This window comes from Pygoscelis adeliae, unplaced genomic scaffold, assembly GCF_000699105.1.
Source record: "Pygoscelis adeliae isolate BGI_AS28 unplaced genomic scaffold, ASM69910v1 Scaffold265, whole genome shotgun sequence".
Lineage (NCBI taxonomy): Eukaryota > Metazoa > Chordata > Aves > Sphenisciformes > Spheniscidae > Pygoscelis > Pygoscelis adeliae.
The window spans coordinates 987,595-1,000,431 of NW_008824810.1; the positions used below are offsets into that span (position 1 = coordinate 987,595).

Genomic DNA, 12,837 nt, shown 5'->3' on the forward strand with positions numbered 1-12,837 from the left:
TCCCCCCCCCGCCGGCGCGGAGCGGTGACACAGCCAACCCTGCCAGGGAGGACGCAGAAGCCATTCCCCCCACCGCGCCCCCCTCCCTGCCCTCCTCCTGCGGGTGGATTTATTTTAATGCCGTTCCAGGCAGATGTCGGGAAAGGGACTGCCCTTTCGTAAATACCAGCGCGGGTTGGGGGCGCCCAGGCGAGGACAGCTCAGAGTCACAGGAGGAGGCCGGGACATAAACCGACAGAGGCAGAACTAGAGCCTCGCTGCAGCGACGCAGGGTGCACTAGAATCGATTTAAGGACGTGAGTATTGAAAGAGCTGTAGTGCTAATTAAAAATAGTCTGCCAGCTTTGACCACAGATAGACAACTGGAGGAACAGAATAGCTGGAAGTCGTATTTTCCTCCAAAGCAGCACTGGGACCTTAGCCTATGTGTCCAATATAGAAAAACAAAGAGATTTTCAGCTCTGTGCTACTGTATTATTACTTACCGCACCGCAGAGTCAGGTACTTTGATACCATTTCCAAGATCTAAAGTATTTTACAGTTCTAGGCACGCAACAGATTTCGACGTATGGTTTAAGTATCTGAGTTGCACTGAGGAATTACAAATCCAAAACAACAGATGAGATAGCTGCAGGTGTTGGAGGTCTTTATTGAGATTATAGCACAGATACACTTCTATAGTTACCTTTCCACTTTTATACGATAGTTAAAAATGCTTGCTACGGTGCACATATAATTTAGTAACCAAGAGAATCCAAAACTTAACTGCAGTTCAAATAAATAAATAACCTAATGTTTAAGGTTTATATTTTAAAAAGTAAAAGGAACTGTACAATATGAAAATATAACAATACATAAACATTAGAATCTAAAGTTTTGTAGAAATAAAACCGCAATTTCCCATACATAAACAGTGCAAGAAATAAAATTCAGATAAGCTTCTGAACTGGGAATTTAAACAGTTTAATTCTTAAGTTATCATGCAGACATAGCATTTGAAGCCATGCTGGTTTCTATAATAGCATTAATGGTATCCCTTTTACTTGAAAAAACTGATAGCCATTAAGCTCACTGTGACAACTGCTGCCAATCCACTCTTCTACAGTACATTATACACAGAGGTATTCTGTTGCATTCAAAAAGTAAAATATTATATGTTTCTACAGAAAAAAAAAATCAATATTTTACTTTTTTCCCCTCCAACATGTTAGCTTGTTCAAAACAATGTCACATAGTAAAAACAGCAACATTTCCCCCAGTTTAGATGAAAAGAAAGAAAAAACCCACACTATATAATGGACCATAATCAAGATGTGGTTACTGCCTAGTCACCTTTAAAGTTCAGAATTTGTTACTAAAAAAGTTGAAATTGTGGAGATGTTATAAAGTCTGACCTCTTGTTGAGAAGTGATGAATATAATAAATCTGAAAAAACAGTGGAAGTAATTTATCTTTTATGTGTATGTGTGTGGAACTAGTTACGTACGGACTTGGTTAAAGTGTTGTTCAACTTAAGTTCCTATATAAAGTTCTCATTGAGGCAAAGACCAAGGAATGCAATCAATACCAAACTGTAAACACATCGTTCATGTTACTTTGAGTGCACATCGACAACATAAGAGTTCTCCTCATAGACTTTGGCAACAAGACTACAACAGGTCACAGCAGCATGAGTTCACATGGAAGACTGAAAGCACTGCAAAAGGATATACTAAAAACACCAAGACCTCCCAGAAACCAGAAACATCTGTGACAAGTGCCCCTCCTCTTGATACGACACTCTCCCACTCGACTGCTGCTCTCTCAATGCCTAATTATTATTACTTTGTTTTTACAGTTCCGTCGTCTCAGGTCTCTGTGCTTTAGCTGCATAGGTTGCCTTTGTTTGCACTCTAGCCATTGTAGGTCCAAAGGGTTACAGTTCTGTCTGCAGAAGACGACAAGAAGGAAAGATCTTGCGTATGCCACCTGCACTGAATAACTTTGTCCTTGTGCTCTCCTACCACCATAAGAGGAAGCTGCTTCGTGAGGTCCCCTACGGCAGAGGAACAGAAGTCATTAGTCACCTCATGAATTCATATCCCAGATCTTTGGCTTTTTGGGGGTGGGGTTTTTTGGTGTTTTTGTTTTTTCTGTTTGTTTAGTAAAGCTTACATATGTATTTCACCTTACGAAGCATACTTGACCCCTCCCTCCCTCTCACACACACATGGAGTATAACACAAGGCCCCAGTGTTTTGGTTTTTAGGCATTACTGGACACAGTACAACTTTAAAATACAGGTATTCACAGTTTTTAAACAATGTGATTAAAATTTAACGGTCCAAGAAAATCAAGTCCATTAGATATACCCTGTATCTTCTCTCTTCTTAACTCTTCCCAATAAAAAATAAGCATTATTATTATACTTTTTTTTTTTAAAGGATCAATTTTATGACTGCTGCCTGAAAGCAATGGCCATCTCATCAGGCAACAGTGTTAATTAATTCTTTTATCATAATCAGACCCCCCCCAACAAGATTTAGTTCATAGCCTACATTCTTAGCAATACAACTAGCCAATTGTGAACAGCCACAGTCACATTTATATACATTTCAAACCCTTCAAAGCTCTACTATTTTTCCCCCTTTTAAACTAAAACCTGATCTTTGAACCAAGTTCTCTTACAACTTCAATATTAAAAGCACCAAACTGAAAATTAACCTAGTATCCTTTGCAGTATGTTACCTTGCAAGTCTGTCACCTTTATTTTCATATCATATGATCCTGTGAGCAAGTAGTGTGCCCCTGGAGAGAAGCGAACAGAACGAACGTCACTGGAATGAGGATGATAGCTCTGCACCATTCGGCCTCCTCGAATATCGTACAACATACAGCTAGAGTCCTCTTGTCCTGTAGCCAGGAGACGACCACTGGGATCAACAGCTACTGAGGCTACAGCACTTCCTACAGGAGGAAAGAACCCAACATACACTATATTTATGTACATTTGTGCAAATAGCCAACTTTTTTTTTTTTTAAGAACAAGAATATACATTGTATAAGAATTCCAAATGCTGGCTTTAAATTTAAGGGGAACATATCTAGCTACTAAAATAAGAAAATTTTTGTGTTCTAGCACTTAAAGCTCTGAAGCCACAGGTCACACTGGAATGGTAGCAAAGCCACTGTTAAAGCTGCATAGGAAAAAAGTGTCTGTTTCATCACAGGAAAGAAAGTCACTTTTTATGAAATAATGTAGAATAATGCAAGGAATTCTCCCCCACCCCAATTCTAATTTATTGCTCTCGCCCCCCCCCAGGTTTCAAGAAACAAATCTGAACCCAAGCAGTTCTTAAGAATCCTTTTGCAGATTTTTTTCTATAAAGTATGTTGATGACTTGCAAAAATGGCTGCTCCTTCCCACCCCTTCCTTTGATTCCGAAACAGTTATCTTGTGTCTTGTTTTATTTTACTGTACTTGGAGGTGGTCTGTTTGAAAGTCACAAGGCAAAAAACTAGCCAGCTTTTGAAAGGAAATGTTACTTAAAAACAAACAAACCAACCAAAACACACAGGTAAAGATATCCTCACAAACTTCTTTCTTTTAAAGCCAAGCCTCCATTCTGTGATGCAAGAAACCCTTACATTCACTCTATACTACTTAGACATCTCGAAAATACATTTTTATGCAAGAATGACCAGAAGCATGATAGGAAGTCTTACCTGTTCCATGAAACGTTGTTCCCACAACACGAACACAGCTTGGCACTCTCAGATCCCAGAATCTTACAGTCTTGTCTTGGGATCCAGATGCAATCATCCAGCCACTCCATGTATAAAGTGCTAAAATATGACCTGTGAACAAGAAAACTTCTTTATTTGATTAAATGTCATTAATCAAATAATGAAATATTACAGTTCTGATTATATTTTCGCATTCATAGGTTTAACAGTCCTATGGAAACCTGCACATTGCATGACCTAAAATGCCAACAGTGTAAGGCAATACCCAGCTTTGCATCTTCTCTGGAATGAAGCATGCGCTCTCTCCATTAACTTAACAGCCAATGTATTTATAAACAGCCCCCCCCCAAATACCTCAAGAGAGGTTTGGAGAGAAAAAAAGTCTTGCTAGAAAGAAAAACACAGACACATTAAAAAAAAAACCCAACCAGCACATTTATTAGAATACAATAAAGACTTCGAAAGTGCAAGAGAGAAGCAACAACATACATACCAGTGTGACCACTTAGAGCATGCAGGCCTTGTCCTCGCTGACAATCTGTTGTGTAAATATTACAGTCCCCTGCTCCAGCACTTATTAAAATAGCACCACCACTTTCTGGGCCTTCCATAAAAGCAAGGTCTCTGATTGTCCCATCATGCATGCTGAACTCCAAATCTGGTCCTAAAATAATTAAAAAAAAAATCAAGGAACAAAATGAGGCATACTTTGTTTATCACTGTTAGGGCTGCAATCTTTAAAGCAGCTACAGTGATAACGCAGAATATTTTAGGCAAGGGTGGGTATACTACCAAGTATGAACATTGTTGTGCACTTTCCACAGAATACTCCATTTCAGTTACTAGAGTTCAAATCTCTAAAGAATCTTATTTTTATTGAGTTTTGCTTGAGCTTCCTACAGTTCCTAAAGCTTTGCAAAAGGTACACGGACCACCTCCATGGCCAATTCCAGCCAAGGTTTATAGAGCACATTTATTTCTTTTGTAAACTATGGTAAACTAAAAAGGCTTTCTCTGCCAGGAGGGATCACTGAGAACACTGAACCTCACAGGACAAGATAGCCTAAGCTCGGACAGAAAAGATAAGAGCCATATTCAGTGTATTGATTAGGAGGGTTGGGCATGGAAAACAGTATTTGCTGGGAGAGAAGGCTTAGACTTCTAAGATGGGGGAGAAGATGACAGAACTAGGCAAGAAAAAGGGGAACTGGAAGTAGAAATAAATTCCTACTGACAGTCAAGAACTAGAGTTCAGTAAGAACATCTGGTTGTTTTACGATATCTCAAAAAAAATCTACCAGAAGACAGCACATTACCAGAGAGTCTTGCAAAACAAAACCGAAATGCAAACAAACAAAAAACCAAAGGAAATAAAACCCAAAAGGTAATCCCCAACCTCTCAGGGGCTCTTTGCTGGACAGAGACTACAGTGATAGTGAAAGGGAAAAGAGACTAAGTTAATCAAAGTATTAGAATAAAAATAACAACCTAGTAACTACATAATCAATGTAATTTGAATAGTTTTGCCAAATATTGGACAAATAATTGAAACTAAATTCTTTAAACTAAATGCACACACACTACCTGTTGCATTACAAGTTTCTGCATTAAAAGGCAGTACTTTCACATATTTATCATTAGAACCAGTAGCTAACAGCTGTCCACAGGGACTCCAGGCTACACAGTAGATTGATCCTTTATGATGCTTGTTCCTTTTGAAGCGAACTACAGGTTGTTTAGGAGTATTATAAGCACTGAAAAAAAAAAAAAGAAAAATAGCCAATTTCCTTTTATTTGTAAGGAAAACAATGTGTCCTAAAATGCAAATACTGTTTTTCTATTATTTTAGGTAACATGAAATATGTATGACTGTTTGCATTGAAACATATACATGTGATCTAAGACAACAAAAGGATCTTCTCCATCCCATCTTCTCAGTTTTTCCTCATCTTCCCATTGTATTTGCGACTGGACATGCAAGAACAACTTACACAGTCCCTTCATCTATAAAGGGTTGGTACAGATAAAATATAGTAATTACTAGCTACACACAATGAAACCTTATCCCCAGAGTCCTAAATTGGTGGGATTTTTCTCTACATCCTTCATACTTCAACAACTTGATCCTGTGGCCACTTTTGAAGGTGCTTGAGTTCAATTAAGCAACAGTAGGCCAAGAAAGCTCGTAAGGCACACACGAGCGATGGTAGCACCAGCGCAGCTGGCATGGCTAAAGGCTGGGTCTGGGATTAAACTATCAGGCTGCAGGTTGGAAAATCCAGATTCCTGGAAGAAGAAAGCAGAAGCCTGTGTAACCTCTGTGTATGTGTGCAGGAAGGTGTTTCTCTTCTAGTTTCCCACCCACCAGACATAATCCCTAACTGGGGACTGTGTTTGGTATGACAGTATAATTATATGACTGGGCTCTGTATACTTGTGTTTGGGGCTGTTGTTGTGCCTAGTAGTACTGTAGCAATAAAAATTGAGGCCTGCTGTTTTATCCAAGAAGTGGCTGTCTATGCCATCCTTGCTTTCAGAACGAGTGGGACTCAAGCACTTGAAGTGGTTAAAGGATCAAGAAGAATGCTTCTGTGTTAACCCTACCTGGGAAGACACAGAAAAATGCTGCAGTCAAGTACTGTCTCCTCTTTGGCCATTAAATAAATAGCAAAAAAAAGCATACAACAAAAGAAAAGACTCATACATGTTCATCATTATGAGCTGTGCATTGGATATCATTTGTTGAATAAGGTGGCTCTCAAAGCTTCACTCATCTACTAGAAAAGCTCACAGAGCAGTCTGTGCAAGAAAGACATTCACCATTGTATGTTAATGCTGGAATCTTCACGGCATCTAAACATACCACACGGTCTTATTTCCAAAACCAGATCAGCTTTACACATGGCTGAAATAAAGGGAACAGTCCCACTGATGTACATTTCCTCTATTTCAATCGATTAATTTCTCTATTCCCATAGCAGGAAGTAGTCAAGTGCTTAAGATAAAGTACTGCTGTATCCAACTCCATCAACATTCACTCCAGTAACATCAACAATAGAAATTCAACAAATTAAATTGCTATTGAAAAATTCAGAAACCATACTATAAACACTTGAACAAAAGAGGCAGAGAGAAAAAACAGAAGACAAAGATCTAAGTCTGTTCAAAAACTTTTGAGATAAACATGGCTTTAGTAAAGAATACTAAAATAAATCTACATGGAAGCTAGTTTTATTTTCTTGCCAGAGGGGAAATCCATGACAGATTAGCCCACATCAGAATCACCACTGAACACACTACAGAGGTTCCTAAATGGCCTAATGCCTTCTATCGCACTCGGAGTTTGGATTCACAACATTTGTTAAGAGGTGGAGGCAGCAGCTGAGAATCACTGACTTTGTCAGGACATGGGAGCACCTGCCCAGCACAGAGGCCACATGCTGCCAGTCAGCTGTGTGGAAGCACTGTGATTACTTGAGCAACATCTGCAGAATCGTAATGTGTATCTATCAGTGTTTAATCTCAAACGTGAAAAAAAGCACACTACTGTTATACCGTTAGAGAAAGGGGAAAAAAAACCCCACACCCAAAAAACCCCAACCCACCAAAATCAACCTGTCCTGAATAATACATCAGTTTGAAGGACAATTTTAAGAACTTAAAAAATCCCAGCAAAACTTTGAGGTACAATTAAACAACTGCTATTTACCAGATACTCTACACAATTACAGCTTTTTGAAAAACACGAAAAATTCTGAATGCGTGTCTAGACTCAGGTTGTTACAATATGAATATCTTTAAGATAATGTAATCTCTCTGCTGACTTGTAAATCCCACGATGAAATGTTTTTGGCAGACTATAAGCCTAGTGAAAAAAAACAGTAAGAGGAAGAAGTACAAGTTCAGAATTAAGGAAATCTCAGTATTCCTTTCGTATCCAGACGCACTATGTCACTTGTCACATCAGATCATGCACTGTAACTAGAGATTAAAGCTGCGGAGCCAATCTAACCTTTCCCAATGGTTAGAATAAGTTGTGTGGGAGCAGAGTTAGTCAATGCGGAGGTGTTCATTCCACTGAAAATGTTTTGCACTGTTTACCAATCAAGAGGAGCTTGTCTGGGCTTCAAGCCCAGCAAGTCGGCTTGCGTTGCGTAACAGAGAAATCAACTTTTTTGTTTGTTTTTGTTTCATACACCGCCAATAAATATTTTTGAGTTCAACTTCAAAGGCTACCTTACTGATGACACTTAAGGAGGAAAAGAAAAAAAAAAAGATCAGGTTACTTTTTGAATGCTTTGGAAGCCTGAACATGAGTCCTAAACCAGGAAGGTGTCTCAGATAAAGTCACTGTCCATACCTGTAGCTCCTTCTGAAATTGTGACGTTTTAGATGCCTGCGCTTCCCCCCTACTCCAGGAAAATAATGTAACTGGAGCAGAGACAAGGAGGTGGTTATTGAGATGGCAATATTTATTTCTAGGTGAAAAAATATTTTTCCCCCTCCTATAAAAAAAATGGGTGAAAAGACTAGGTGCACAGTAAACCACAAATAGAGATTTTCCTGTCAAGGAGCCAAAGTATCAGGAAAACCATGTTTATAGTAACAACGGGCCAACAGACACGCTTTGGCATATTTTGCTGTAAAAGTTGAAGACGACACTGCTTTCTCTACTGTTAAGTCTGTCCTCCTGCCAGAAACTGCACCTCATGAAGCTCAACTTGTGCTGGCTTGGGAACTGACACATGCTTTCTCCCACTTTTACAGCTGGAATATCAAAACCAGAAGCCATCACCGTAAACACAGAAAAGCCCACCTGCTGAGACAAAAATAACACTTTTATAAGGAAAGGTGTGGTATTGTGGCAATGCATCTTGGCAGTAATGGAAGAGAGCAAAAAAGTAGCCCACTGTCCTGGTTTCAGCTGGGATAGAGTTAATTTTCTTCCTAGTAGCTGGCATACTGCTGTGTTTTGGATTTAGCATGAGAATAATGCTGATACCACACTGATGTTTTAGTTGTTGCTAAGCAGTGTTTATAATAAGTCAAGGACTTTTCAGCTTCCCACGCTCTGCCAGCAAGGAGGTGCACAAGAGCTGGGAGGGGGCACAGCCAGGACAGCCGACCCAAACTGGCCAAAGGGCTATTCCATACCATGGGACGTCACGCTCGGTACATAAACTGGGGGGAGTGGCTGGGGGGGCAGCGATCACTGCTCAGGGACTGGCTGGGCATCAGTCAGTGAGTGGTGAGCAGCTGCATCACGTCTTGGTTTCCCCCCCTTCCTGGTTTTGTTCCCCTCTCCCTCTTGTTGTTTTAATTTCCATTACAATTTTTTATTATTATTACTACACTATTTCAAGTATTAAACTGTTCTTACTCTCAACCCACAAGTCTTCTTTCTTTTGCCCTTCTGATTCTCTCCCCCATCCCACTGGGGCGTGGAGGGAGGGTGAGTGAGCAGCTGTGTGGTGCTTGGTTGCTGACTGGGGTTAAACCACAACACCCACAAATACACAAATGCTTCAGCAGTTTTTATTTTTGTTTGGCAGTTCAGGTTTCTAAGGAAAGCATTGCGCTATTTACAACAACAAAATAAAGGTATGAAGTGTACAGCTATCAGTAGCTAAAGGAGAAAGAAGCGCTACGCTACAGAAAAAGGAATTACTATAAAAGCTTTCTTACCTTGGGTCAATTACTTCTGGATAGGCACAAACTCTCAAAGTTTTAGAGTTGGAGCCAACAGCATATAAACTCCCACTGGGATGAAAGGCTACAGCTCTGACAGCTTGTGTGTCTTCTAGAGTATTAATGCAAATGAACTGCTTTTTTGATTTGTCATCCTGTGTAGAAGGATAATGGTCAGATTAGGTTCTTCAGCATAAAACTGGACATTTAAAAGTGGATGTGACTGTTTTGTTGAATAACGTAAAACTGTTGTACCAAAGTATTAATAAGTAGCAGCACCAGGCTAAACTATTCAAATGACAGATTTGTAAAACGATGTCTACTCCAGGCCAAGGAGTGGCATACTTCAAAGAGTTCTTTTCTTCAACTCACTCTTACAGCTAACCCTAGATTTAACATTTCTCAATTCTCCCTCCAGGCTTCCAACAGCTTTTGTTCTTCTAAACAGCCCATCTCAAAAGCATGATGTTACAGTTTATTTCTGTGTAAACACATTTGATCTGTGTGAAACTTGCAAGGGGAACAAAGCTGCATTTTTCTGAAAACAGTCCAATTCATAAACACAGTTTATAAAACAAATATAATAAACATAAGAATCAGCTCTTCACCCTGTAGATAACACAAAGTTATCATTAAATTATGCTAAGCTTTATTACATCATCCTCCAGATGACTTCATCACCACCTTTCTAAAATTCTGATTTTTATTTATCTGATGCAGAAACTTTGGAATGTGCTTATTGCAAAGTTACTTCCCTAAAGTCAGACTATACTGACTGCAGTCCAACTATCAAAGTTTCAACCTGGAGAACACAAAACAATGGCTGTAAAAGACATCCCATTGGAACCTCTGTTGTACAAGGAGAAGCTGAGAGAGCTGGAACTGTTTGGCCTGGAGATCCGAAGGCCTTTCAAGAGTGTGAGTGTGTGTGTGTGTGTAAATCTCAGTGTATATAAATACCTGACAGGATGAGTAAAGAAGATTGAGTGAAACTCTTATCAGTGGTAGCCGTGAAAAGACGAGAGGCAACGGACACAAATTGAAATACAGGAAATTCCATTTAAACTTTTTTGTTGTTTTAAAAACACTATGAGGGTGGTCAGACATGGGAACAGGTTGTCCACAGAGGTTATGGAGTCTCCATCCTTGGAGATACTCAAAACCCAACTGGACCCAGCCCCAAGCAGCCTGTTCTTGTTGACCCTTCTTTGAGCAGTGGGTTTGGACTCAGTCTCCGGAGGTCCCTTCCAATCTCAATGGTTCTGTGATTCTGTATGTATGCATCAACCCAAATTCATTCTAAATATCTATTAACAATGAGAGGATGTCACATACTCAGGATTAAATATTGAATCTTGTGAAAACGCAGGTTGTAAAGGACAATAAGAAAACTTACCTCATCGGCTCTTGTCCTAGTTAAATTCCCTGAAGAGTCTTCCAACTGTGGCTGAGTGACAGCATGTTCTGACACACTGTTTTGATTTGGTGAAGAGTTTAAATTCACAACAAGACAGAAAAAACAAGAGCAGGGACAGATTTGTTTGTAAGTATTTTTTGGACTAAAGTTACAGTTGCAGTCATACTCAGAACTGACTAATTTATGTGGACAAGTGTTATGCATGTCTGATTCTTTATCATTGAACCGTAATCTTTACATGAGGTTGCCATTTTTGCAGCAACTCCAGGCATTGAAGAAGCGAATGCAAGTTAAAAATACTTGTTTTCATTCCATAACATACATACACATATATACACACATACGTGGAAAAGTGGTAGTTGCTTTCAGGTCAGCACTACCTTTAGTAGTAAACAGAAGAAATCCAATTCCTACTCTACCCTGCCTCTCTCTCCATCTAGTTTGTATTTAATAAAAAAAGCTTTCAGAAACTTAGAACACAAAATAAGCAAGAACTATATATATATAAGATGGGATAAAAAGTCCTAAATTAAAAATAAGCACAAAATGTAAAACATAACAAATAATGACTATTTTCTCATGTGTGCTGTCAAAAAAAAAAAAAAAAAGATTTTAGAACCCTACTAAAATATATAGAAAACACTAATCATGAGCTAAATACCCCTATTCAATGACAAATTCATTTGATAACCAAAAATAAATACGAACAGCTACTCCCACAGTGCTAACAGAAGGACATTTCTAGTCCTGAACAGTCTCACATAACTTACATTTGATTCCCGTGTACAGGTGACTCTTCAGGGAAGGGTATCTGATTAGCTGATCCACGCTTTCGAGGAGTGCTTGTATTAACGTTTTGGCTATCAGTTGTTACCCTCTGACTAGCGTCTGAAGGTGGTGATATAAAGTTACTTGCTGCATTGGTAGATGCATTCCCTTTGCTCCCATTACATTGCTGGCTAAGTGTTTGTACATCATTTCCAAGACTGTCCATACCTATATTTAATTCTCCTAGCTTCTGGATAGATCTAATAAAAAAATGACAAGAAAAAAAAGACGACCACCAAAACAGGTTATTATGAGAACTTGAGGAGGGATAGGAGTGGGTGCAGGGAGAAGTAACAAAATCCCCCAACCTGTTAAGAAACTGTTCAGTAAGATTCTGTTGCTGGTCAGCTCCATCTTCTTGATTCACACCTCCTTCCAACAACATTTGCTGGTACAACTGTCGTTGTTGCTCTTTCTGTTCTAAGTGTTGCTGGTAACGTAGTCTTTGTCTGTAATATTCCTGAAACTGCTCTGTTGAGTCGCGAAGCTTAAAAGAAATGAGAATTACTAATGAAAATTAAATAGTTAATTGCAGTATTTAACTTAAGTATTCACTCTCTGGTTCGTTATTTCAATACAAGCATCAAAAGGCCAGCAGATTCTTCTCTGAGGAACAATGCTTTCGTTCTTCCCTAAAACCAGATACAATTTACATATTAAAAAAGGAAATTGCTGCCAGCCTGTACTATTCACTGTTGAAGTAGTTCTGCCCTAATTCATAAGAAGGCTCCTCTTTCCTACAAAACTTCCAAAGCATTACTTAACATCAAAACAAATAGGTGACTGGAAACTGAAAATAAAAACCAGAAAACAATGTAAGCTACATTCCAAATTCCAAGTCATATTTGCACTACAAATTTAGTATTTTCTGCCACGTTGACACTTCTCTGCCATCAGTCTGCAGAGCAGATTTACCTCTCCCAGTAGCCAACCTTGAAGTGGTCTAGCCAAATGTTACATGTTACTTTTGAAATTGGTACCTTGTTCTAACTTTAAAATTCCTTACTTTCTGGACCAAGCACAAATACTTGAGCTTCCTTTCTCATAGTCTCTTCTCTTTTATGTACTATCTTTAGCTTCCCACACTGCCAGCTCCTCAGGGCTCTCTGCCTTCTGCACTCCCTGATCCTCACTTTCTCTCTGTGCCACTAGTTCCAAATGATACCATCGTGAAACAG

At 39.1% G+C, this 12,837-nt stretch overlaps 1 protein-coding gene across 1 annotated transcript; it reads right to left on the bottom strand.

Moving 5' to 3' along the window:
• Window positions 1–629: 629 nt before the first annotated feature.
• On the bottom strand, window positions 630–12,146 carry WDR47 (WD repeat domain 47; the record flags this gene model as incomplete). Its single annotated transcript, XM_009324232.1, has 9 exons — window positions 630–2,035; window positions 2,728–2,946; window positions 3,706–3,837; window positions 4,220–4,390; window positions 5,311–5,480; window positions 9,412–9,569; window positions 10,811–10,886; window positions 11,602–11,859; window positions 11,968–12,146. Coding segments are annotated over 9 exons (1,506 nt in total), but the record flags the coding sequence as incomplete, so codon positions are not given.
• Between the last annotated feature and the right edge of the window lie 691 nt (window positions 12,147–12,837).